This window comes from Entamoeba histolytica, genomic scaffold, assembly GCF_000208925.1.
Source record: "Entamoeba histolytica HM-1:IMSS scf_1104750518417 genomic scaffold, whole genome shotgun sequence".
Classification (NCBI taxonomy): Eukaryota; Evosea; order Mastigamoebida; family Endamoebidae; genus Entamoeba; species Entamoeba histolytica.
Genome location: NW_001914975.1, coordinates 22,037 through 47,281, shown reverse-complemented (window position 1 = coordinate 47,281; position 25,245 = coordinate 22,037). Strand labels below are relative to the sequence as shown.

At 24.8% G+C, this 25,245-nt stretch overlaps 18 protein-coding genes across 18 annotated transcripts; 11 read left to right on the top strand and 7 right to left on the bottom strand.

The window, feature by feature from the left end:
* Positions 1-794: 794 nt before the first annotated feature.
* On the top strand, positions 795-2,696 carry EHI_139090 (uncharacterized protein; the record flags this gene model as incomplete). Its single annotated transcript, XM_643429.1, has 1 exon — positions 795-2,696. One exon carries the CDS (start codon positions 795-797, stop codon positions 2,694-2,696), a length of 1,902 nt encoding a protein of 633 aa, XP_648521.1.
* A 256-nt stretch (positions 2,697-2,952) lies between these two features.
* On the bottom strand, positions 2,953-3,945 carry EHI_139080 (longevity-assurance family protein; the record flags this gene model as incomplete). The annotated part of the gene is made up of 1 exon (XM_643428.2): positions 2,953-3,945. One exon carries the CDS (start codon positions 3,943-3,945, stop codon positions 2,953-2,955), a length of 993 nt encoding a protein of 330 aa, XP_648520.2.
* A 624-nt stretch (positions 3,946-4,569) lies between these two features.
* Positions 4,570-5,844, top strand: EHI_139070 (uncharacterized protein; the record flags this gene model as incomplete). The annotated part of the gene is made up of 3 exons (XM_001913783.1): positions 4,570-4,725; positions 4,775-4,943; positions 4,997-5,844. The coding sequence occupies 3 exons, from the start codon at positions 4,570-4,572 to the stop codon at positions 5,842-5,844; spliced, it is 1,173 nt and encodes a 390-aa protein (XP_001913818.1).
* Positions 5,845-6,001: 157 nt separating this feature from the next.
* Positions 6,002-6,740, top strand: EHI_139060 (uncharacterized protein; the record flags this gene model as incomplete). The annotated part of the gene is made up of 2 exons (XM_001913782.1): positions 6,002-6,058; positions 6,117-6,740. The coding sequence occupies 2 exons, from the start codon at positions 6,002-6,004 to the stop codon at positions 6,738-6,740; spliced, it is 681 nt and encodes a 226-aa protein (XP_001913817.1).
* Positions 6,741-6,842: 102 nt separating this feature from the next.
* EHI_139050 (uncharacterized protein) lies at positions 6,843-7,304 on the top strand (the record flags this gene model as incomplete). The annotated part of the gene is made up of 1 exon (XM_643426.2): positions 6,843-7,304. One exon carries the CDS (start codon positions 6,843-6,845, stop codon positions 7,302-7,304), a length of 462 nt encoding a protein of 153 aa, XP_648518.1.
* A 21-nt stretch (positions 7,305-7,325) lies between these two features.
* On the bottom strand, positions 7,326-8,865 carry EHI_139040 (uncharacterized protein; the record flags this gene model as incomplete). The annotated part of the gene is made up of 2 exons (XM_643425.1): positions 7,326-8,494; positions 8,556-8,865. The coding sequence occupies 2 exons, from the start codon at positions 8,863-8,865 to the stop codon at positions 7,326-7,328; spliced, it is 1,479 nt and encodes a 492-aa protein (XP_648517.1).
* A 237-nt stretch (positions 8,866-9,102) lies between these two features.
* Positions 9,103-10,203, top strand: EHI_139030 (syntaxin, putative; the record flags this gene model as incomplete). Its single annotated transcript, XM_643424.1, has 2 exons — positions 9,103-9,195; positions 9,382-10,203. 2 exons carry the CDS (start codon positions 9,103-9,105, stop codon positions 10,201-10,203), a joined length of 915 nt encoding a protein of 304 aa, XP_648516.1.
* Positions 10,204-10,472: 269 nt separating this feature from the next.
* EHI_139020 (uncharacterized protein) lies at positions 10,473-11,003 on the top strand (the record flags this gene model as incomplete). The annotated part of the gene is made up of 1 exon (XM_643423.1): positions 10,473-11,003. One exon carries the CDS (start codon positions 10,473-10,475, stop codon positions 11,001-11,003), a length of 531 nt encoding a protein of 176 aa, XP_648515.1.
* A 138-nt stretch (positions 11,004-11,141) lies between these two features.
* EHI_139010 (uncharacterized protein) lies at positions 11,142-11,627 on the top strand (the record flags this gene model as incomplete). The annotated part of the gene is made up of 1 exon (XM_646556.1): positions 11,142-11,627. One exon carries the CDS (start codon positions 11,142-11,144, stop codon positions 11,625-11,627), a length of 486 nt encoding a protein of 161 aa, XP_651648.1.
* A 74-nt stretch (positions 11,628-11,701) lies between these two features.
* Positions 11,702-12,832, bottom strand: EHI_139000 (magnesium and cobalt transport protein CorA, putative; the record flags this gene model as incomplete). Its single annotated transcript, XM_646555.1, has 1 exon — positions 11,702-12,832. The coding sequence occupies one exon, from the start codon at positions 12,830-12,832 to the stop codon at positions 11,702-11,704; it is 1,131 nt and encodes a 376-aa protein (XP_651647.1).
* A 244-nt stretch (positions 12,833-13,076) lies between these two features.
* Positions 13,077-17,350, top strand: EHI_138990 (uncharacterized protein; the record flags this gene model as incomplete). The annotated part of the gene is made up of 2 exons (XM_001913781.1): positions 13,077-13,404; positions 13,518-17,350. 2 exons carry the CDS (start codon positions 13,077-13,079, stop codon positions 17,348-17,350), a joined length of 4,161 nt encoding a protein of 1,386 aa, XP_001913816.1.
* Positions 17,351-17,783: 433 nt separating this feature from the next.
* On the top strand, positions 17,784-18,495 carry EHI_138980 (uncharacterized protein; the record flags this gene model as incomplete). Its single annotated transcript, XM_646554.1, has 2 exons — positions 17,784-18,044; positions 18,121-18,495. 2 exons carry the CDS (start codon positions 17,784-17,786, stop codon positions 18,493-18,495), a joined length of 636 nt encoding a protein of 211 aa, XP_651646.1.
* A 90-nt stretch (positions 18,496-18,585) lies between these two features.
* EHI_138970 (uncharacterized protein) lies at positions 18,586-19,353 on the bottom strand (the record flags this gene model as incomplete). Its single annotated transcript, XM_646553.2, has 2 exons — positions 18,586-18,705; positions 18,835-19,353. 2 exons carry the CDS (start codon positions 19,351-19,353, stop codon positions 18,586-18,588), a joined length of 639 nt encoding a protein of 212 aa, XP_651645.2.
* A 129-nt stretch (positions 19,354-19,482) lies between these two features.
* Positions 19,483-20,035, top strand: EHI_138960 (mago nashi protein, putative; the record flags this gene model as incomplete). The annotated part of the gene is made up of 3 exons (XM_646552.1): positions 19,483-19,535; positions 19,581-19,763; positions 19,807-20,035. The coding sequence occupies 3 exons, from the start codon at positions 19,483-19,485 to the stop codon at positions 20,033-20,035; spliced, it is 465 nt and encodes a 154-aa protein (XP_651644.1).
* Positions 20,036-20,191: 156 nt separating this feature from the next.
* EHI_138950 (uncharacterized protein) lies at positions 20,192-20,575 on the bottom strand (the record flags this gene model as incomplete). The annotated part of the gene is made up of 1 exon (XM_646551.1): positions 20,192-20,575. The coding sequence occupies one exon, from the start codon at positions 20,573-20,575 to the stop codon at positions 20,192-20,194; it is 384 nt and encodes a 127-aa protein (XP_651643.1).
* Positions 20,576-20,860: 285 nt separating this feature from the next.
* On the bottom strand, positions 20,861-22,093 carry EHI_138940 (uncharacterized protein; the record flags this gene model as incomplete). The annotated part of the gene is made up of 1 exon (XM_646550.1): positions 20,861-22,093. One exon carries the CDS (start codon positions 22,091-22,093, stop codon positions 20,861-20,863), a length of 1,233 nt encoding a protein of 410 aa, XP_651642.1.
* A 400-nt stretch (positions 22,094-22,493) lies between these two features.
* Positions 22,494-22,883, top strand: EHI_138930 (uncharacterized protein; the record flags this gene model as incomplete). The annotated part of the gene is made up of 1 exon (XM_646549.1): positions 22,494-22,883. One exon carries the CDS (start codon positions 22,494-22,496, stop codon positions 22,881-22,883), a length of 390 nt encoding a protein of 129 aa, XP_651641.1.
* A 434-nt stretch (positions 22,884-23,317) lies between these two features.
* On the bottom strand, positions 23,318-24,118 carry EHI_138920 (uncharacterized protein; the record flags this gene model as incomplete). The annotated part of the gene is made up of 1 exon (XM_646548.1): positions 23,318-24,118. The coding sequence occupies one exon, from the start codon at positions 24,116-24,118 to the stop codon at positions 23,318-23,320; it is 801 nt and encodes a 266-aa protein (XP_651640.1).
* Positions 24,119-25,245: the final 1,127 nt, after the last annotated feature.

Genomic DNA, 25,245 nt, shown 5'->3' with positions numbered 1-25,245 from the left:
CTTTATATTCTATTTATTAATGAATTATATTCACATTAATGATTATATTTGTTATATATTGAATATATTTATCATTATAATTTTTACAAAAAAAATTAGTCTTAAATATAAGAACAAAAAAATAATATTTGATAAATTTACATAACCTATTGATGTTTTATTATTTAATATATTTTAACTTATTATCCATGTTAATATAATATTTATCACATAACTTAATCAATAATATGCTTTAGTATTAAGTATTCAATTAAAATCAAAAAAGAATGAATAATATCAATTTAATTAATGAAATAATTATCAAAAAAATATATTTTAATGAGTCATTCAATGTGATTATGAAGAGTTAACAATACATATTGTCATAAACCAAAATCATCTAAACTACAAATAAACAAAGTCATGTTCATGAAACAAATTAAATGAATATTAATCAGTACATAACATTAAATAAACATAAAAAGTAAATTAAAAATTAAAAAAATAAGAATCAAAAAATATTTATATTCAATTTTTTAATTATTTTATGAATGAAATACTATAGTAAAAAGTATAGATAAAATACTATAAAAAAATAACATAAAAAAGAACAAAAAGTTTTTTACTTTCTTTACTAAAAATAAATCTATATCATAATAATATCTTTACTATTTATATTTATTAGATTACTACAAACGTCAAATCTATTTCATATCCCCAATAAATTTTTAATGTAAAGAAGAAGATAAGACTCAAAACTAAAAATGATATAAAAAGACAAAGCTAAAAAAAACATTCATCAAAAAGTTAAAGAAATGAGTCAACTAAATGTTGTACATCTTGCCAATGTTGTTTTATATTTAAACAATACACTCACATTTCAAAATTTTATTAAAGTTAATTCTCGATGTAAAGAAGCTGTGAAAATGATTAGAACTAATCCACCAAAAGTACTTTTATATGCACCATTTTTATTTAACAATATACCAAATATTAATACATTAAAACTAGATGCTGTTAATGCACAAAGAACTTTTACTCATCAAGAATTAGAAAGGATTTCATGGATTGACTCATCAGAAGATCCATGCCAAATAGAGTTTTTAAATGATTTTATTGCACAGAAAATAATTTCATTAAAAATTCATTATAAAGACATTAAACATCTTTATAAATTTATAAATATTAGGAAATTAATTGTTATTGAATTAGATTCTCTTAATAAAATGGAATTTAATGCATTCAAAAGTCAATATAAACTTGAAAAAATAATTCTTTATTTTAAAACTATTAGTTGTAAAGTCGCAGATTTTATTTTAAAGGAGAGCATAAATGTTAAAATGCAATTTATTATCATTTATAATAATCCAATTGATTGCCAATTACTTGGAAATTCTAAAGTTCAATTTTATCAATATAAGGATTTAATTACATTACCTCAAAATAGTGTTAAAGAAGAGTTGAAATCAAAAAGAGAAGTAATAATTAATACAAATGATATCAATCAATTAAAATTTGAAAGCTTCATTGATGGAATTGACTTAACTTCTATTATTAATTTAAAAATTGATTGTAAAGAATTCTTAATGAAAGAAATAAGTTGTGTTGAGATGTGTAATTTAAAAGATTTAAGCATTTGTATATTCAAAAAATCAAAGTTTAATTTATACCTTTCAAAGTCTATCAATAACTTATCAATTGATGCTGAAAATAGTCTTATTAATATCATTGGAATTGACTTATATAATAAATTTCAAAATATTAACCTTAAATGTAAGCTTAAAACTAATACCCAAAATACGTCAGATAATTCAAGTATAGTTAGCATAAATGCTACAGAATCAATTAATATAATTTGTCCAAAGTCTTTGTTACAGATTCAAATAGACGTGTCAAGTTATTGTAAAGTATATATTGATGCTTCTTTTACATCTTTTGTTAATAATTATTCATTAGATTCTTCTAACATCACTTTGATAAATAAATATTGTGATTCTAGTATTTATATTTTAGACTCATTGAAAGGAATGACACTTTACTCTCCTAACCATTTAATGACAATGAATGGAATTGAGAATTTAAATCAAAATATTACTATGATTGGAAATTTTGATACTGTAACATTATTTCCTAATAAAATTCTAGATTCTCAATTCTATTACATAAATAATAAACTAACTAACAGCACTATTAAGATAGATTCACAACATAAAAAAATAGAAATATTCCAAGTCTCAACATTCTTTTTCGAACAAGAAAATTTAACTTGTAGTAACTTTTTTGTCAAAATTATTGACGATAATTTTAATAAAAAAGATATTCAATCAATTTTGCATGCATTTTCTATATGCATTTATAAGGAACCTGAAGATATTCAAGTTATTTATGGTCCTACTGAAGTTACTCTTAACCTTGGTTTAATAAAACAAAAAGTCCAATCCCTTTATGAAATTCCATCATTCCAAAAAATTCAAGTCAAAGAACATGAACTTGTTTTTTATTTTCATAAATCAAATAACCAAATAAAACATTTAATTAATAAACAAATTAGTCATGTTGAAGAAAAACAAATAAAGAAATATGGTAAAAACTTCAAACCAGATTATAAAATTGATGATAATGATGATGACTTTTATGATTATGACTATGACAACTCAGAAGAAGAGTTGTTAACTAAAGACATGGAACAATTCATTTTTCAAAGTCAAGATAATTAAAGATTTAGTGATAATTTATTAAATTTACGTTTTAACTTAACACAAACAAATAATAACTTTATCTAATAAATGTAAACAAATTCAAATAATATTCTAATCCTACAATAATATTCTTAATTATTAATCATTAATAGTCTAAAAAAAACAGTCTCTTAAAAGTAGTTGAATTAAAATTCTATCTTTCTATTTAATTCTTTTGATATTTTTCTTAAAAACATTAAATAACAAGTAGTTGTAACTATGAAAAACAATATAATTATAATTCATTCTTTTGTTTCCCAGCATGAGGATCAACAATTCCTTCATGGGAAGCTACTTTAAATATCATTTCAATAATCAATTTAAACCAGTAAATATGTAGTATCAACAATGAACATAACATTCCAACAAGAAGACCCCAAACAATGTATCCTCCTGTAGCATTTTGAGGAATAAATGGATATGCTTGAATAGCAGCATAAATAATATATCTTGGAAATACGTATAATCTAAATCGTGCATAAGAAATGACTAAAAAGAAAAATCCAATATAACATGGAACCTGATTTTTAAAATCATTAGTACATTTTGTATAATACATAACTGCATCAACAATATCATGAAGAACCATTACACAAACTCCAATTCTTCCACAATTATTTACATAACTGAAAATGACTAAAAAGATAGTTGCTACATGATGGAGTAAAGTATCATAATAGTCATTTCGAGGAGTTGAACAAATATGGAAAAGTAAAGAATGTAAATGATATCCTAATTCTAAACAATAAAACAATGTTAAATATGGAACTTCAGGAACATATGGGAAATTTTCATAAATCAATAATAAATCACTTTTTCCTTGACCAAATAAAGCAGTTGGCATCCAATCTTCATTTCTAAATAAATATACACCAAATGGTGCAACACCAAGATAATAAAGAAATTTGAAAAATGTTAGTCCAAACCTTTCATATCTGAATTGAGTAAATTTTTCATCCCATTCTGGTTTTCTATATACAACTTTCTTAGCAATCTTTTTAAACAAATTTTCTGCAAGAATAATTCTTAAAACAGATATAAATGCTAATGGAATAATAGAAGGAAGTAAGTCTATTGGTTTTGGTAATGGAGATTGTTTAAATTCTTCACTTCGATTAAAGCTTGATGGAAAACATACAACAACCAATGGTACCATCATTAATAATTGTAAAAAAAAACCTTTATCCCATTTGGTAACAAGTTGTGGAGGTTGTTTCATGATTTGCATCTTTGTTTTCATTTCTAGTTCATTTCTCTTTCTTAAATATCACCGTTAAGATCTCATCTCATTTTGAAAATCAAGAGACAACAGACATCGTCTGTTTTGGCTGTTGTCTGTTATTCTATTTTTATTTTCTAATAATTTGAAGATTAGTGAAAAAGAAATGTATTTTCGTTTTTATTATCACTTATTCAATAAGATTATTCATAAAAATTTTATGAAAAAAATCTAAAAACTTTTGCTCAATTTTTTTTTGGAAATTTAAGAAAATAATAAATTTATTAAAAAATATTATAAAACCAAAAGTTTATAAAAATATAACAAAAAAAGAATAATTATTTTATGAAAATGGAATATCACAAGTGTCTGTTGTTGTGTCTGTAAAAAAGAAATTACAAAAAAATTGGGAACAAAGAGAAATAAGTATGAGAGAGTCTCAAAAAAAAACTTTTTTCATTAATTTATGTGAAAAAATATTAAGCAATCCAATCACTTCTCATAATCTTAAGGAGTTGTTTTCTTTTTTACTTAACACTTAAAAATTTATGTTTTATGTTTTATCGTTATAATAATTTTAATTGCTTTATAAAACACATTTTATGTATTGAAAAAAACTAAAAAAAAACAGAAATGGATATTACTAAAGAATTCCACAAAGTGGCATTTGATTGTTTTAAAGAAGGACATAAAGAATGTAATGAAAATGAATTAAAAGTTATGTTTGAAAACGAGTGTATTTACAAACAAGAAACAAAGGATAGTTTCAATGAAATTATCAAAAATATTGTTTGTTTATCATTTTTTAGAAGAAATAATAAATATTCATCATTTGTAGGAAATGGAAATTGACAAGAAAATAGAAATGGAAAATCAAATAATTCTTGACATGGTAACAGGGTTGGTTGATATCAACACATTCTCAGAACAACAATCACTCGGAGAACAACTAACACAATGGTCTAAGCAAATGAATGAAAAAATTATTTCTTCTTTTGAAACTTACAGTTTGTTTACGACACAAACAACATCTCATTAAGACTAATGACTTAACTCCTAGAAAATAATAACAAAAATAAAGTCTTCAATATCAAACATTACACTATAGTTATAGACCAACTCAAAGACAAAATTCAGAAACTTCAAAAGAAAAATAACAACCAAATGAAAGTGATTTGGAACATTCTTAATATGAACAGTGAATTACTCTTCCAGTTACATCCAGAGTTATTGAATAATGAAAAGACACATGTTGAAGATAATAAAAAAGAACAACAAGAAGAGAGTATAAATGAACCAGAAATTATAGAAGAACAAAAAAGAAATAACAAATCAGTTACACATGAGCAAACAGTTAAAGACACACCAGTCAAGCTAAACGCATCAATTTTTGATGACTTTGATAGTGATGAAGATCAAACACCCCCAAAAGAAGAACAACCAGAGTTAATAATAACAGAAAAAAAACAAATACCTCAAAAACAAAAAACAGAACATAGTCTAAACAAAATTGCTCCAGTTCAAGGTGAGAAAATAACCGATGTTGATTTTGATAATGCATGGGAAAACAATGAAGAGGAAAAAGAAGAAATTGATGAAGAAGAAGAACGATTATTAAAACAAACAGAAAATCGAATGGATGATGTATATAAAGTGATTATTGAAAAAATTGAAAATATCAATGATTTAAATACAAAGATTGGAGAAATGGCAATTATTCAGCTAGAAAGTACACAACACATTGTTGATGCTGTAGAAGAAGCACAAGTTTGTTTAGTTGCAGGAAATAAAGCGTTAGAAGAAGCACATCAGTCTATGAAAAGTTGGTGGACACCAAAGAAAATTGCAGGAATGATGTTTTACATTGCAGGTCTAATGCTTTTAATCAGTCATTTAACAAGTAAATGAGAATAATTAATTGAGGTCATGAAGTTATTGGTTATCAGACAAAACAAAACGAAACAATAATCTTTAAATCAAGCATGAGAAAAGTCAAAAAAAAAAACAAATTGAGAACGTTTGTGATTTTTTATCAAATAGTAGTTTAAGAAGACATAGAAAGAAGATGAAAGTATGTTATTTACCAAAATTTTTATTGATTCCATCAGCTATCCTTATAATTGTTTGTTGTATATTCTTTAATAAAAGAGTAAAATAAACAGTCAAATTAATCCAAATAGATGGGAAGTTTGATATATGGAATGATTTTAGGAGCTGTTACAGGATTTTATCAAATGGCACTTGCAGGAGTGTTTGTTGTTGTAGGAATTATTGGAATTATTAGTGGATTAATTAGAGACCGAATTACATCATTTTGTTTTATGATAGGATTGTGTGTAGTTTGGGTTGGTGGTGTTGCTATGAATATCATGGGAATTGTAAAACCAACAACGTTGTCTACATTTGATAATGAAATAGTCATTGGAGATATGAAAATAAAACCAACATACGAATGGTTTTTGGGGGGATTAGTATTTATTCTTGTGGTATGTACACCGTGTTTATGTATTTCAATTTGTAATTGTGCCACTATAGGCAACTTAATACAATACAAGAAAGACAAACAGAAAAGAAAAGAGAAGAAAAAACAAAATAAGATGAAAATGAAACCAATAGTCCAAGCTGTTCCTATTCGATCATCCACTTTAGAAAATGAGCTAGGAAATACAAGTAAAAGAAATACCAATACGACAACAAAACAAGAAGAAGAGAAAAAAGATAACTTTTCAGAAAAAAGTCAATCTAAATCATCAGCAGATAGTTCTATTGAAGAGTTTGATGGGAAACTTGAAGCAATTAATTGATATTTCATAATACAATATTTCCATTTTTTATTGCTTAGAAGGATAAAGTTAAAAACCAAAAAAAACTTAAAAAAAAACAAACTAAGTAAGAAACAATTATACATGATTGAATTTATTCCATTTCATAAGAATGTTCAAATGATGAAAGTAGTTGGAGAATTAGAAATGACTCCTGAAGGGGTAGGATGTAAAATAAATGAATTTCTTATGGTTATGTATTACCCTTGTAAATCAGCAGAAGAAATGCAAAGCATTGAAAAAAATGGATTTTCAATGACTGAAGGGAAATTAGGAAAGGGTATTTATATGTACAGAACATACAAAGAGGCAATTGAAAAGAATTGTGACTATTTAATTTTTACAAGAGTTACAAAAGGAAATTATAAAGATATTTCTGTAAATGAATTAAATACATTAGATACAAATGGATTAGATCGTGCTTCTTTGATTAATGGAGAAGAAATTATAGATTGTATTTATAATACAGCAAATATTGATATTATTGCATTTATAGAATTAGCACATGACCAAGAAGAAGTAAAACAAGTAAACCAGACAGAATAACATCAAGATGAATTAATTTAATTATAATTCAATTTTCTTTGAGTCAATATCTCCAGTTGGTTCTTCATTTGTAGCTGCAATAAGTATTTCTGCTTCATTTTTTTCATTATTTTCTTCAACAACCAATTCATTATCATCATCATCATATTGTGTTACTTTAACATCATCAAGTACGATTTCTCTTCTACGGTTATTCCATTCATTTTGATTTTTAGTAGATGGAAGATAGAAAATCATTAAAACAACAGCATAAATATTAACATATGCAATCAATGTCAAATAAACAGCAGCATTTGAACGATATCCAATGAAATAATCTGATAACAAAAGAACAAAGAAGATGAAAATAGCAATAATAGTAAATGTTCCATACATTTTAATTCTTTGTCCTTTTTCACCTAATTTACGAGCTTCAGAAAATGAACGAATAATAGCAAACATTAACCAGAATAAATAAATAAGTGATAATAATCCTGTTAATATTGCCATTGTTGCATTAATAGGATCTTTCATCATTACTATTACAGGATCACTATTTTCTGCATTATATAAATAAAGATTTACTAAGAATGATCCAATTAATAAAACAATTAAAAATCTTGGGAAATAGAAGAATTTAAATGTACGTTGACTTAAAGGTTTTCTTAATGCATCCATTACAACTAAAACATATAATAATAATGAACATAACATAATTGAATCACAAATTGCATTAATAGATGGGAATAATTCATTTGCACTCATAAATTCATATGAATAAAATCCATTATTTGAAATAGTTAATGCAATCATAAAAAGTACTGTACATTTTTGTTCTAATGACCATTGTTTAAATGGAATACCTCTTAAAACATACATAAAGAATAATGTACAACAACACATACTAGTTAATAATGTTATTCTCCAAAATACTTCAAATGATGTAAATTCTGGTGTAATATATACAATACTTAATGATGGTGAACCAAGTGATTCTGATAAAGAAACAGAATTAACACTAAATACTGCATATATATCTTCATATTGTTTACTTGATTCAATTGATGCTAATAACACTTCACATGAATTATTTGAATTACAAAATGATCTATGTTTTTTTGTAAATGATTTAATTAATTTTACTTCATCATATTTTGTAATAGATTTATTCTTTTCTTTTGGTTTATATAATGCAGTATTGACACTCATTTCTATTTGAATTAATTTACATTAACTACAAAAATTAAAATATATCCAAAAATTAAAACAAACTAATACGTCCTCGTGGTGCATTTTGTAATTCATATGTTAAATAAATATAAACTTTTTGATTTGTAGCAGCAATATCATCTACTTTAACTGTAAAATTACTTCCATTTTGAACCAAATGTGAAAGACAAGCACTTGAGTCTGAGAAAGCACAGGTATTATTTAATGTTTTAGTACCATATTGTGTTGGAAGTGACATTGTCATAATCATTACAAAAGAAACAGCCATTAAAAATCCAATAAAAATAGAAGAAAAACCTTTTGGTGAAAGAGAAGTAAGTAAAACTGTTTTAGTCTGTGCAAGACTTTGCATTTAGAATAGAAGAATGGAAATGATTTCAAGATGGGTTGAGATTTTTCAATTTTCTGATTTTCATTTTTCAAATTTTATGTTTTTATGTCTCGTTTCAATTATCCCAATTTTCATTTAGTCTCAAACATAGAAAAACAAAAAAAAAAGATAGAAGTGATAAAAATAGGGCAACAAAGAAAAAGTAATAATAGAAATAATACAGAACTTAGAAAAAAATAAAACTATTGAATAAACTGAATGCCTAAGAAAGGAGAAGAAATAGAAATGCCTTCTACAGTCCCTGAAGAAGGAACCATTATGCATGATCCACATTTACGTAATTTCCTTTTGGTTTGTTTAATTAATGTTATCAAGGGTGTTTTTTTTATGATTACTTTTTTATAAGAAGTGAATCATTAGTTTCAAATAAAATCACGAACAGCGAAACGTTGTGAGATTGAAACCACTCAATAGTTACAATGAGGTGATGAGTGAAAAAGAAAGGAATAAGAATAATAACAGTACTTAACTCTGTAGAATGTTGAAGAAGTTAGAAATCAACTTCAAGGAATTCAAAATATTATTGAACAATTCAGAGAACAAACAGAACAATTAAAAGCTGGAAATGAACAAGAAGGAGCTACTGATAAGTTAAATGATATGGTTAAACAAGCAAATACTTATTTCACACAAGCTCAAACTAGATTACAATTACTTCGTGATGAAAATGTTAAGCTTCAAGAAGAACATAAAGTTACTACAACAGTTGTTCGTATTAGAAAGAATCATGTAGATGTTTTAAGTTCAAAATTAATTAAATTAATGAAAGAATATCGAGATATTCAAGAATTAAATAAAGCTGAAAATGAGAACAGAATTGCAAGACAAATGAAAGTTGTTAATCCAAATGTTAGTGATGAAGAAGTTAAACAAGCTATAGAAAGTAATGATAATGCTTTTATGACAGGTGTAATGACTGAAAATAATAAACAACTTGATATTGCTGCAAAACAAGCATTGGCATATGTTACTAGTAAACATAATGATATTTTAATATTAGTAGGTGCTATTGCTGAATTGAGACAAATGTTTGTTGATTTAGCTGTGCTAGTTGAACGACAAGGAGAAGTCATTAATAAAATTGAAGATAATTGTGAAACGGCATTAGAATATGTTAAACAAGGGACTGAAGATTTAAAACAAGCCCATGAATATGCAAAACAAAGTTCAAAATTAATGTGTATTATTTTGATTGTAGTGGCTATAATAATGGTAATTGTTGTTGCTGCTATTTTAGTTCCAATTATATTAAAAGCAACAGGAGTAACTGATAAAGATGAAGATTCATACACTCCTTGATCTATTTACGAATAATAAATGAAAATATAAACAAAATAAATTGTGTTCAACTAATCTTTTTAATTAAGAGAATAATTTATAATTCCTATGGTTTTTTTTTCTTGTCCTATTATTGAATAATATCATAAATAAACAAAGTAATACAAATAATTATACTAAATAAAATGAAATAAAGAGATAAACAAAAAAAAATCATAAAGAAAGAAATAAATAAAAATAAAAACTAGAAAAGTCATAGTGTTTTACTTTAATTCAATAATAATAAGTTAATGATATTAATTCTGTTATTCATTGGTTTTAGTTATGGGATAAATTTTGATTATGATGATTATGAATTTAATCTATTAAGTGATGATACAGATTTGTATTTTGATGAAGAAATGGAAGAAGAAGAATATGATCTTGGGTTTTTCTTTAAACCAATTTATTCAGCTGTTGCAGACGAAGATGGAGATATCAAACAAGAAGGATTAAAACGTGTAGAAGAAACAGTTTTGAAAATAGAAAAAGAACTTGTTCAATTAGAAAATGTTGATCGTGTAGCATTAATTGAATGTGATGAAAATATTCCAAAATCTGCTGGTGCTCGAGGTAATGGTGATGAGGCAGATATAGCTAAACAAAAAGCAAATGAAGGAAAACAAATTTCAGAACAAGCAGAACTTCTTATTCCTCAATTAAGAAAGAAACAAGAAGAAATAATTAAAACACTCCCAAGACGAGAGGCTATTAGATTAGCACGAAGATTTGACTTACGTCATAGATTTGATTTTGCTATTGACCAAGAAGAATTTCTCTAAATTATTTATTTTTCCAATTTAACGTTATATATAACATAAAAATACTAATTGAGAAAAGTCAAAAGAAAAAAAAAAGAGAAAATAAAAGAAAAGATAAAAGAAAAAAACTGAAAAATAAGAAATGTTATATTAAGGAAAATGATTGGAATCATGTTATTAATCGTAACGATAGCACATTGTTATAATATTAATGAAGAAATAGACTTTGATATAGAAATGAATGATTTTGAATATGAGTTATTCCAAGATGCAAATGCAGCATCAGGAACATCAAGTGGAATGGGAGAAACTGGTCTTACTCGTGTAGAGAATACTGTTCAAACTATAGAAACAAAATTAACTGAAATGGATGAACTTGAAAGACAATTATTAATTGCTATTGATAATGATATGAATAATGATAAGACTAAATTAAGTAATAATAAAGTTGATGCAGCAAAAAGTGCACAAAAAATAAGTGAAGAAAAAGAAGCATTGGCAAAATTAAAAGATATTCGTCCACGTTTAAAAGAAAAAATGAGAGAAGTTATTAAAGTTTTACCAAAAAGAGAACAATATAGATTATTAAGAAAAATGGATTTAAGACATCGTTTTTCTTTAGGAACTGAAATGGATACTGCTTAAATTCAACTCTTTTGTTGTTTGATCAATTAAATTTTGATTTTTTAGAAGGTTAATTTTAATAATTAAGAAATAAATTAAATCCAATGAGTTAATTTAAAATATGAAATACCTCCTATCATTGCTGCTATTGCAATAACATAAAGACCAATAAACATTCCATAATTATCTATTTCTTGACCTGGAACAAGAACATTCATTCCAAATGATGTAGAAAGAAATGTTAATGGAGTAAATAATGTTGTAATGATTGCAAATCTTTTCATTAATTCTTCTTGATCTCTATTTACACGATATGAGTCTAAAGTCATTCTAGATAAAAAGGTATTAGTTACATCATCAATTTTATCATTTACAAAATCAACTCTTTTTACAATAATAACAGCTTCTTCAAGAACATCTCTTAAATAAATTTTAACCATTTTACTAATTTTTTGTGTTGGAGTTTTAATAAGATAACGAAGTAATGCTTTTTTAGGAGATATTTGATAATCGAGATTTGATGCTCTTTTCTTTATACTCATTAATCTTGCTAAGATAGCATTTTGATCTGTTGATATCATAAATTCTGCTAATTTTTCAAATGTATCTAAATCTTCTTCAATATGTTTCATTATTAATTTATATCCTTTGATAATATCCATTAATAATGCATACATTACCCATTGTGCACTTGGAAGTGATTCTGTATAATGTAATGATATTTTATCTTTTACTTTTTTTATTGCATGTAAATGTTTTGAATGAACTGTTAATACAAATGTGTCTCTCATTGTAATATTAATAGAAGAATAGTCTAATATATTAGAGTCTGTTTGATAAAATAATTCTTTATCACTTAATTCATAATATGTATCAAAAATTGTTGATTTACTTCTTGTTGAATCTGAAAGCCAATCATCAATAGTTAATGGATGAATTCCAAATAATTCTCCTATTGTTTTTAATTCTTTTTCATTATTCCCATATACATCAATCCATATATCTGCATCTGGATCATCATTTTTTGGTTGTAATGTTCCCATCATTGATTGTAATTCTTCTAATGAAATTTCTTCATTACAATGTCCTCTACCATTAAGAGTAATTACAGTCATTCCAAATGAACCTCCACGATTATTAGAAATATAATCATCAAACCATTGATATTTTTGAATGGAATTTTTTTCTGTAAGAGGTTTAGTAGTTTGATTTAATGATATTTTCATCTTAATAACAATTCTTAGTTTTGTTATTTTTTTCAATTTTTTTTTTGTTATAAATTTTTGTGATATAGAAAATTTGTTTTTCCTTAAAATTAATAAAAGAAAATTTAGATGAAAAGAAAATTTTTAATGTTTTTTTTTTTTTTTTGTTATCAAATGAATGAACTGAAAAAATCTTAAAAAGAGAAAGAATTTTTTTTTTCAACTAGATAATTTAGTAGTAAACATGAGCAAAAAAGCACCCAAAATGGGAACACCATTCCAACCTGTAAACGAAGTAAAAAGTGATGCTAAAGCAATTAAAAAATATACTCAACAATTTACTGGGAAAGACTCTAGTGCAGCAGTTAAAGCATTACTATCAATGATGTCATTAGGAACAACAGTTGTTCCTACAGTTACATATTCAACAAATACTGAAGCTTTAACACGATGTCTTCAAGAAATTCCAGATTCAATTGATAATTTATTTAAAAAAGGAGGACATTCACTCAGTTTACAAGAAGTTAAAACAATGCTTGATGTTATTAAATTTTCATCACAATTTCTTCCAACAACAGAAATTTCTAAGCTTCGTTTGTTCTTTTATTTTAAAAATCTTTTAAATTTCCCACAATTTTATTAAGAGAAGATTTTTATTTTACTTTCAAAGCAAAAGTCAAAATTTACAATAACTAACATATGATAGTTCCAGTAATTAAAAACTTCTTATGTAAAGATTCTAATATTGAAGTACGAAAAGAAACATTCAAAACACTTTTAGAATTAATTAAAATTCATAGTGATGTAATAGATAGTTATGGATGTCTTTTCCTTCCTAGTTTTAATCTTCGGTCATATCTTAGTCAAGAAGAAGATTGTAAAGTACCCGAAAATTTAATACCAACAATTAATTCTAATTCAAATGTATATTGTCCAGCAGAACTTTTAGATGGAAGAACACAAGAAACAAATACTAACCAATTACTTGAATTATTCTTTAAAGAATATTTTATGAGTCAAGATAATATTAAATTATATCAAGGATTATTTTATCAAGTAGTTTGTTGTGTTATGCCTAATTATCAAAAGATAGGATCATTGGCATCGTTAAATATTCAACATCATTTTAATATTGGAGATGTTCCATCTAAGTTATATTCTAAATTAGGAAATGAAGTACTTAATGCAGCACGAGGGAATTTTTCAAGAATATTACTTCTTGATGAAAGATTTCTTTCTATTTTAATTCATTTTTATACAGAAATGCCAAATGTATTTGGTCCTAATGATAAAATAGCAGTTGAATCATTTCTTAAAATGTATAAAGATTTCTTCTTTGATAAACAAAGTAATTTAGTATCAATATTAAAAGATAAACTTACAAATATTCAATTTAAAATTATAGAAACACCAGGACAATGGTTTTTACAACAATTTCTTGAAAAAGAATTAAGTAATGATAAATGTAAAGAATTCTTTGAAATACTTATTCGATTTTATGAATCATTTGGATTAATTGAAGATAAATTAACACCAAGTTTAAAATCAACAATTCTTGCAACAGTTACACAATGTGCATTAAACTTTACACAATTTGTAAAAAATGAAGTTTATTCTCCATATAAAAAAGAATTATTAAAAGTATTATTTGTTTTACATATTCAATGGACTCAATATGAAGGAGATTGGATAGAATTATTAAGTAGATTAAAACCACTTTATGATGTTGATATGCTTAGTGTTATTCAAATAGAAATTGAACATCTTACAACTGTCTTTGCACAAAAAGTATATAATCCAACTATATTTTCAGTACCATTACCAATTGAAGGAAGTAATTATATTAAAAATTTAAATGAAGAAATATATTATGATACACCTCATAGTGAACCTAAATTAGGAATGATTAAAACATTATGGGATACTCATAGAATAAGAGAACTTTGGTTATTATTATTTAAATTTATTGATCATCCATTAAAATTAAATAATATTGAAATTATTAGTAAAAATATTGAAATGTTAAATGAACTTGTATCATTACTAACATTTGCAGAAGAAAACGCTACATATGAAATAAAATCAGAAACAATTATTTCACAACCTAAACCAATTAGACAATCTCAATGGAATATTCAACCAACAAATTGGAAAGGAATTAGAAAAACAATTCAACCTACTTCATCTGTTTCTCCAATTTCAAATACTACTAATGTATCTAATAATGATAAAATATTTAAAATTAATGAATCTTTATATTTACCATTACAAGAAATTTTCCTTCCTATTTTCATTGAAATAGTTGCACAACCAAATCCATTAATTACAGAAAAATCAAAATGTTTAAGTTTTAAATCAATTAGTAGAATTATTTGTAGACAATTTCCTCAATATGAGAATGAAATATATGATATTTATACATCATTAATTCAAAGTATTCATTTTCAAACAATTGATGTACAATGGGCATTTATTTCATCTTCATATGATATGTTTAGTAATCCAAATAATAAATTTCTTCCTTGTCTTCCATCAGTACTTCAATCATTAAGTAAATTATCAACTGGAAATTCAACATTAGAAGACCAAATTAAATGTTGTTCAATGATTAATTCTCTTGTATTTCTTGAATATAATTATCCAAATTTACAAGAGTCTTTTAATAAAATGGGATTAAATTTACCAGGTGATTATTGTACTACAATGATTAATATTATTACTGGTGCATTACGTGTTATGCCACAATCTCAAACACAAATAATGTTATATTGGTCATTTGTTCATTTATTTACTATTTGTTTAGAAAGTCATCGTGACATTGACTTTAGAATATTCTTAGACGTTTTCTTTGAAGGAGTTAGATCTCCAAGTTTTATTATTTATACTACATCTTTACAAATATTAAATTATCTTAGTACAAAAGCACAATTATTAGCAGATAATATAATTAATTATATCATTGATGCATTATGTAATATTATATTAACATGTCCTATAACTATTGATTGTATTTCATTTATTTTTGATACAATGTCTCGTTGGTTGTTATGTTATGGTAAAAATATGTTCTCTATTAGACTTTTAGATGAAACAACTCATCGTCTTTTCCAAGTTATTCAAATGACCCTTTCATTAGAAAATCCACCAGAAAATCCTGATAGACCAACAACATGTATAGACCCACATGAAGCAGCACAAAAATTTGTTGCTGTATTATCTCAAGTAGTCTTTGGTAGTCCAACTGAACATGGTATGTTTAAATGTACTGAAGCAAATATCCCAGACCAATCGTTATCAAGATATTTTGCATATGGAGATAGTACTATTATATCAGTTTTACCTTCAAATGATTGTCATACTAGAGTTTTTATCAGAAATATTTATGGAATGTACGAATTTCTTGTTGCTCCAATGCAAACAATTAATGATATTGGATTACCAGAAATTAAAGATGATTTTATTCCTATTAGTCAAATTCCATGGAAGAAAAATAATCAAGCAAGTGGAATCATTAAAGAAAAAGTATTTTCACAAGAAAATAAGTTAAAAACATTAGTTGAAGATACATGTAAAGATGATCCTAGTTTATTAATGTGTGAATTTCCTGAAGAAATTATGAAGGTTGATGAATATTACAAATACATTACTACAATAGAAAAAGTTATGACAGAAACAGTAAATGAAGAAGAAAAACAAATTAAAGAAGCATTAGATCTTGTTAAAATGAATTCAAGACAACTTGATTTAAGTGAAGGAGCAAGAGATACATTAACGGAATATTTACAAAATATTCTTAGTTTATATTCAATGAATGATAAGTTATTAGTTCCAATAGAAAGTACAAATGATTTCTTAAATGAAATTATTGAATTAGATAAATTATCAGCAAGATTATTCTTTAAAAGTACTATTATTTATGTTGGAGAAAATGATATGTCTGTTGAAAAAATTATTGAAGAAAAAGAAGGAAGTCTTAGGTATAAACAATTTATGAGATGTTTAGGTTGGTATCAATCCTTAGAAGGATTAATTTGTGATCCTGAACTTTGTCAAAAGAGTAGAGATGGAACAATATGTTATTATGCAGATGCACAATATGAATATGTATTTGAAGAAATTAATCAAATGGATGAATTAAACCAAAAAACAATTAGTCAAGTAACATCATTAATTTGTATTATTTGGGATGAAGGAATTAAACCATATCATCCATCAATTATTGGTAGTTATTGTGAAATTGTAATTGTTATTAAACCAAATGCTAATGGAATGTATGGAATTAGAATCTTTAGAAAGAAAGAAATGCCTATTGTTGGTCCATTATTAAATGGAATGGAAGTTAGTGGTGATGTATTAGGAAGAATGATTAGAGAAATGATAATCAATATTCATTTCCATTATTTAGGAAATGGCTATTCAAATATGGATGGATGCTCTAATAGATTCCAACAATTATTGAAATTAGTATCTTTTGGTCATTTACCAAAAGATTACACATTATGTAAAGAATTACAATTAATTCTTGACAAAAAGAAATAATTCTACTTTAAAACACTTTTTTCTTATGTTTGTTATTTCTCTTTAGATTTTTTTTTGTATTATTCATAACAAATCAAAAAAAAAAACATAAACCCAAAATTTATGAAAAAGGGGTATAACATCTACTTATTTAATCGTTTTTGATATTCCACATTCTTTCTTGATATAATAATGATTAAAATAACTGAAACTAAAAAAGAAAATAATACAAAAAAAAAATACTATAAAAAGAGATTGAATAATAGTTAGAATATATATTAAATAACAGAATAATGAAAGGAATTTCTAATTAAAGTTCAACAGGGTAATATTTTTATTGTATAAATAGATAAATTAATCATACCCCTATTAAGAGTTATATCTTATAGTTTATTGACTCAATACAGACTAGTAGTACAATCTAGAAAAAGTATTCTTTAACATATCATATTCAATGAACTCAAAACCACAGTCTGCCTTTATTAGGAAGATATTAATTCGACAAGAAAGAACATCAGAGAATGTAGAAACATGGCATTATCCTGAAGATATTAGTAAAAAAGTTGAAGAAGAAATTGAAATAAATCCATCAAAAAATGAATTGAATTTAATTGATATTGCTACTCAAATAAAAAAATTTCCTTTTCAAGGAAAAACAAAAAAATATTTTGTAGGATATTGTATTATTGTTATGAAGACATTATATCGTTGTTGTGTTTGTTTTTTGTTTTCTTTGTATTATATTTTCTCATTACTTTCTTCATATAAAAAACAAAAATATTCATAACTAGAAATTGAAAGAAAAAATAAATAATACAATTGTATTTAAACAATCAATTAGTCAAATACTTGGAATTGATTATAACCAAGCTATAAAAACATTTATAGAAATTAGTAAATTAATTTATTCAGAACAAAATTTGGGTAAATGTAATAGAAAAAAAGGAAAATCACGTAAGTCTGATTATAAATCTTTAATTGAAAAACAAATTAGAATTCCAAATCCTACTTCAAAAAAACCTGTTAAAAATATTAATACTGAAAAATCCCTTCCTGTAATGATTGATCATTTAGATAGAGCAATTCAATGTGAACGATTTTCTTATGGACCAAGAAGGGAACGAGCAATGTCTCTTCAATCAATGATTGATGAAATTCAATGTTAAATATATTTACATTAATAAAATGTTATTCGTTATAATCATTTTAAAATTTCTTTACAACATGAAATTAAATTATTATTCTTCTTTCTGTTTTTATCTTTTTAATTTTTCTTCAAGTTTTATTAAAGGTGACACTGGTGAAAAGAAAGATTGATCTTCTGTTGATTCATGTAAAAAGATAACAGAAGTTGGCTTTAAGAATTGAATCTTTTTCTAACAAAAATAAGTTTTTTTTTTGTTTTTTAAACTTAGAATATTTTTTAAAAGACTAAGATGATTGAAATACAAAATATTCATATTTTTTTGTTCTTCTCTCAAACATAGAAATAACTAAAAACAAACTTCTTTTTTTGGTGTATGAATATCACAAAAGAAAATTTTAGGAATTGCAAATAAAGGTGGATCATGACATTGTAAGTGAAATGCACGACTACATCCTGGATGTGCACATTTAACATGAACACCTTTTTGTTCACAATACTCACAAACATCTCGAGAATATTTAGTTGGTTTCTTAGGTGGTTCATAATCAGTATATTTACTAATATAACGAGGAACTTCAAATTGAATTGGATTAACAGTAGTTAAATGTTTATGAACAAGATAAAAAGGATCATTTTCTGGAATATCTAATTTTGTTATTCCTAAACGATAAGAACATACTCTACAAAACCATTCTTTTTCTGGTATTTTATCAGACGCAATAGGAGGACAAGCACATTGAAGATGAAATGAACAATCACATCCATCACAATATAAAATGATTCCATTATTTTTTGTACAACAATCACAAAAATCATGATTTTGGATTTTATGATGTTTAACTCTTAGTTGTCGTTCATCACCACTATTTTCAGACATCAAGACTCTTATTCTTCTAAAATGAGTTCTTTTTTAATTTATCAAAAAGTAGATTTTATACAGATTATAAACCCTGCATTAATTTATTTTAATTCTCACTAAAAAATCTGAAATTATTATTAATATATTATGTCTAATCCTCAAAACGAAACTTGTTTTAATCATTTCTATCTTCGTTATTAGTTTGTTTAATTCATACTCCTTTATATTTTCTTACTTATTCTTAGTAATGGGAATCATAATCAATATGGAAAAGAATATATAAAATTTGAAATTTTTGATAATGGTGAGCTTAAATATTGTAATCAATCTCGTTATCGAAATGAGACTGAGATTATTAAAAAATTACATTTAACAAGAGTTGTAATGAAAGAAATTCAAGATATTATCTCTCAATCTCATATTTTAATGTTTGTCTTCTTTCTTGTGTAGTTTATTTTCTCTCATTAGTAGACAAACTGATGCTCATTGGCCAAATAAAATTAATGGAAGTCGTCAAGAACTTGAGATTGAAATGAATGATATTCATATATTCTTTGTTACATCCAAATTTGGTACATTAAATGAAATAAGACAATCAGAAGATCCTCAAGGACTTCTTATATTTTATAACTTTATTAATGATCTTATTTGTTTATTAACAACATTAACTAAATCTCATTCCAATATTCATTCATACTAATTATTCTGGTTTTATTTGAAGAAGTAATATAAAATGTCGAAACAAATAAGTTATTGTGACTTTTTAAAAAGAAAGGTTTTGATACAAAAAATAACATCTTGTGATTTATGTGATTTAAAAAGGAATGACTTCAACATTTAGAAATTCTGTAAATTGTTAAACCAAGACAACAACAAGAACTAAAACAGCATAAAACATAGTAACACAAAGAAGTGCTATCATTGACCAATATGCCCATCTCTTTTCAATTAAATCTCCTGAATTTCTATATTTGACAATATTATAAATCCAAATACATGGAAGGAAGAACCCTAATACAAATAATATGAATGCTGGATTTTGTAAGCTTTTATCAACTGGTTCTTGAGGTTGTTGAACTTGATAAAATGAATGTTCATCATTATGTAATGGTGCTAAGAAAATTTGAGGTTGTGTTTCAATATGTTCTTGTTGAACTTGTTGTTGAACGTTAGTAGCATTTTTTGGACTTTCCTGAATAGAGTCATCTTCATTTTTTAATGGAACATATTTGTCAGTCATTATGTTATAATAGAAAGAGATATTCTTTTTTTTTTTTCAATATATGAGATGAGTCTATTTTGGTTTATATTTTATGAATGTACATTTATTTAGTTAGTTAAATAATCTTATAAAACAAGTTCAATCTAAAGTGATTTTGTAGTGACTTTATCACTATCCTACTTTAAAAAGAAATTATTTGTTAATCTCTCTAATTTAAGCAAACAATATTTTCTGTTATTAAAAATATTAACAAACAATAATCAATTAATGCTTTAAAGAAAGTAATAAAACCATTAACTTTTTTTATAATGCTATTTCTATTACTGCACCATTTTCTTCTTCTTCTTTTATTCCAACTCCTTCTTTTTCATTAGGTTTTACATTTATTTCTTGGAGTGGAACTTCAATAGTTTGAATGGTGTTTGGATCATGAATTACTCCAGTTAGTGAATGAATACCTAATGGAATTCCATTCATATTCATTTCTATAAGTTTTGGATTTATAGGAACTTGACCATTACCTCCAATGTCAGAAACATTTATTTGGTCATTTAAATTGATTTGTTCTGCTTGTCTAATACTAGGGATTTGATTTTGAGAAAGTTGTGTTTCTGAACCAATTCCTATTCCACTTTCAACTATTGGTATCAAATGTGGTGACTCAGTGTCTATTTCATTTAAATTTAAATTATTAGGATTATTTCTATTATTTGCTTCTTGAATTCTTTCATAAATTTCTCTTGCTTCTTGTTTTTTCATATATCGACAAATTGATGAAGGTGATACTTTTAATTGTTTTGATGCTTCTCTTGTACTTTTTCCTCTGATTTTAACTTCTTCTATAATTTCTCGTATTAATTCTACAGAATGTTTTGCAGGAGGTCCTCGTTTTTTCTTTGTTGTAATATCATCTCCTCGTTTAATTGAGTTAATCAGTCGACGACAATAATCTTCTTTAATACCTGTTTCTAGTGCATATTTAACCATTTTCCAATTTGCTCCATGTTTACGGAATAAATCTCTTAACTTTGTTTTTTGTTCTTTCGTATAAATATGATTAATACGTTTCTCCGTTTTTCTTGGTTTTTTCATCATTGAAGAATCTATAGATGTAGTGACTATTGGACTATTTAAGTCTGAAACTAAGAGTGTGCCATCTATGATTCTTGATGTATTAATCTGATTATTTATTCCTACCTTTGGAAGTTCTTCATATATTCCATCTTTATTTGTATTTAAGATATTTGTTGTCACAATTTGAGAAGTGGTTGATTGGTTAGTATTTGTTAGTACACTAGAAGGATATTTTGTTTCATGTGTATGTTGTGTTTCTAACTCTTCGTTAAACTCTTTTAATTGCAAATGTCCATTCATTTCATGTGTTTCATAATTCTTGTTTACTGAAATAATTTGAGGAACAACACCATTTACTAAAGGTTCATTTATCAGATTTTCAGATTGTTGGGTTAATTCTTGAAACAGTACTGTGCCAGCTTCATTCCGACTTACTTCCGAATGGGATTTTTCATTATTCATTGTTTTTAATAATCTTGATCAGATCTTAAAATTGTTTCAATTTTTTATCGTTTCTAATTAAGTTAGTTTCTTATTTTTATCTAATCTCATATTTCTTCAACCCTTTTAAGTTCTTTTTTGTTATTCATTCTTTTCTTTTAATTGTATAAATAAAAATGTTATAGAAAACGATATTTTTATAGTCATAATAATGAATCAATAATACATTTAGTTATTACCACTTTTTTTGATACTTTAATATTGCTGATGTCAAGGTGTTAAGATTCTTTAGGGAATAATACACTTCCAATTAAGGGTTCAGCCAGAATATGATTTCCAAATTACGGACAAAGTCTTTACGATGTTCGTGCCGATAAATCGAACAATTTTTCTAATAGAAAACTAAGAATCTCAGTAAGTCATGAAAAGAAAATCAGGTTTAAACAAAGACAACGAATTATATCAATGTGATTTTTGTTTATTTACTTGTCAAACAACAACTCAAATGGAATGTCACATGAGATTAAACCATTCATTTATTTGTTCATGTTGTCATCGTAACTTCTCTAATGAAAAATATCTTGACATTCATTTATGTGAGGTTCATGATTCTTTCTTTAAGGTTAGTTCATTAGTTCATCCATCATACCAATGTTACGTGCCTGATTGTCATTTCTTGTCTCTTACAAATGAAGAAAGAACGAATCATATGAAGTTAGTACATCACTGGAACAATATCACAGTTGAATCAATGTTTAATATGATTCATTCAGTAGTTCCTCTTTATTCATATAATTTAAATGATAAATAAATTAGTGGTGTTTCTAACTTACTTATTGTCATTCATTTTAGTTATTAAGTCATGTTGGTTTTAAATATTTATCATTGTACTATTACCAATGAATTTCATTTAATTTAAATATCATTTATTTTATAAACAACTTATTTGTTATCACAGTTAATTTATATTTAAATAATTATTCTTCAATTATCTTATTGGTTTATTATTTATTTCAATTAGTAAAGATCAAATGAACATCAACACATTTATTAATTGACTTAACAATGATAAATATAAACAAATTAAATAACATATAATTATAAACTAAATACAATAAAACAGATTTATCATATTGTTATTAGAAATACACTGTTTTATTATCAATAAGAAAACAAAATGAATAATTGAATTATATTGAATTTCTCATTTAGAATAAAAACAATAAACAATGTTAAACAATTAAATCACATATTGAATAACATCATCAAAAAATTTATTCTTGTTTTGATGATTTCTATTTGTTTTTGTTTATCAACAGCTCCAAATTGATACATTAAATAATATGAAATTATTGGATTATTCAGATATTCATAATACATTTCATTTCCTTTATGAACAATTTCATTACATAATGCAATATCAAATGCACATCCCCATTCTGTTCCAATTAATGGATATTTATATATTTCTTCAATTGAAACATTTCCTTCTTTGATTCTTGTTATTATTCTTTTTACTTTATCAACAAATATTGCTTTAATAATTACTTCATGTTTTCTGTGTGTTGATACAATTTGATTAATTATATTTCTTTGAATAACTCCAATATCTAATTCTCTGAAATCTTCTATGTCTCTCCATTCTTCAACATTTCTTCCATACATAATTAAGTTATGAATAATTAAGTTACTCAGTCTATTAACAATTTCTGAATTTGCCATTGGTTGTATTGTTTTAATTAATATGCTAATTCTTAATAAAATGTCTTTGTATTTTTCAAAATTATAATACTCTTGTTTTATTTCTCTCCCACTTATATCTTTTCTTTGTTCACCATTTCCTTCTTTAGTAATGTCATTGTCTATTGTTGACATTTGTTTTTGTTGAATTTCATTAGATTTATGCCATTTTGTTTCTTTGATTTTTTTGGTTTCTTCATTCTCTTTGTTTATTTCATCATTTTGTATATTCTTCTGTATATTATCTTCATTGTCTCTAGTTCTTATGTTCTGATATACTTTTTCATATATTGGTTGTTGACTCATATTATTGTATTTTTTGAATTAATAAGTTAAATTTACAGTTAGTTTTTTATTTTTCGTTTTTCATTTTGTTCATTCTCTTAATAAATCACATTGTTTCTTTACCATTTAATGTTCGTTCTTTTAATTTATTTCTGTTGATAAAAAAACAATTAATCATATTGATTTATTAATGAAAATGAAGTATGTGTCAAATTGAGTCAAAAATAATATATACTACATTATTGTTCATTTTTTTCTTTGATAATATTATATAAATAATGTATATTCAATAAAATGATGTTTTATGAAGTAAATAGAAATTGACATATAAAACATATAGTTGTTATATATATTTTTCATACTTTCATTTTTTGTTTGTAAATATCAAAATCGTATAATTTTCATTATTTAATTTGAACGACTCAAGTTAAAAAATAAAGAAATTCTCATATCCATATATCGTTAAATCACCAAATTAGAAATTATCAGTACTTTTTATTATTTGTTGTATTAAATTTACATTGTTATTGTAATGTTTATTCGTAAAAGTATTTGAAAGTAATTGTATATTATCAAAAATAAGTGAATTAACTCAGTTAATGATTTAATTAGTATGACTATCAAATTCGTTCATTTAAAATATTATGAAAATGGTGTTGAGTAGAATGATATGACTTTTTTGAGAAACTATGAGAAACAAACATTGTAAAGACATGTATTTCTTCACAAACCATTCTCTTCCATTTCTATATTTATACTAATATAAATATATTCAATTATTAAACGACTCAAACAATACTTAATTAAAGAAATTTATTAATAAAATACATTGAAGTTAAAGAAATGATAATAAAGCACTTCTTTCTTTTTCAATATGTGTTGAATAAACACTTTGAATAATATATTTATGAATGTTCATTCTTTTAATAAAAAAAGATTCTTCACACTTATCAATTTAGATTATTTTGATTTCAGATGATATAGAGTTATAAAACTTCTCTCTTTCTCTGATTTGTGTCTAGTGTATTTAATTATAAATAATGAAATTGAAATACCAAGAAGTGGTAATAATGATGAAATGCTTATGTTAATATTCCGTTTTATTATTCATTGTTTCAAAGACAAATCATTTTGAATTTAAATAGATA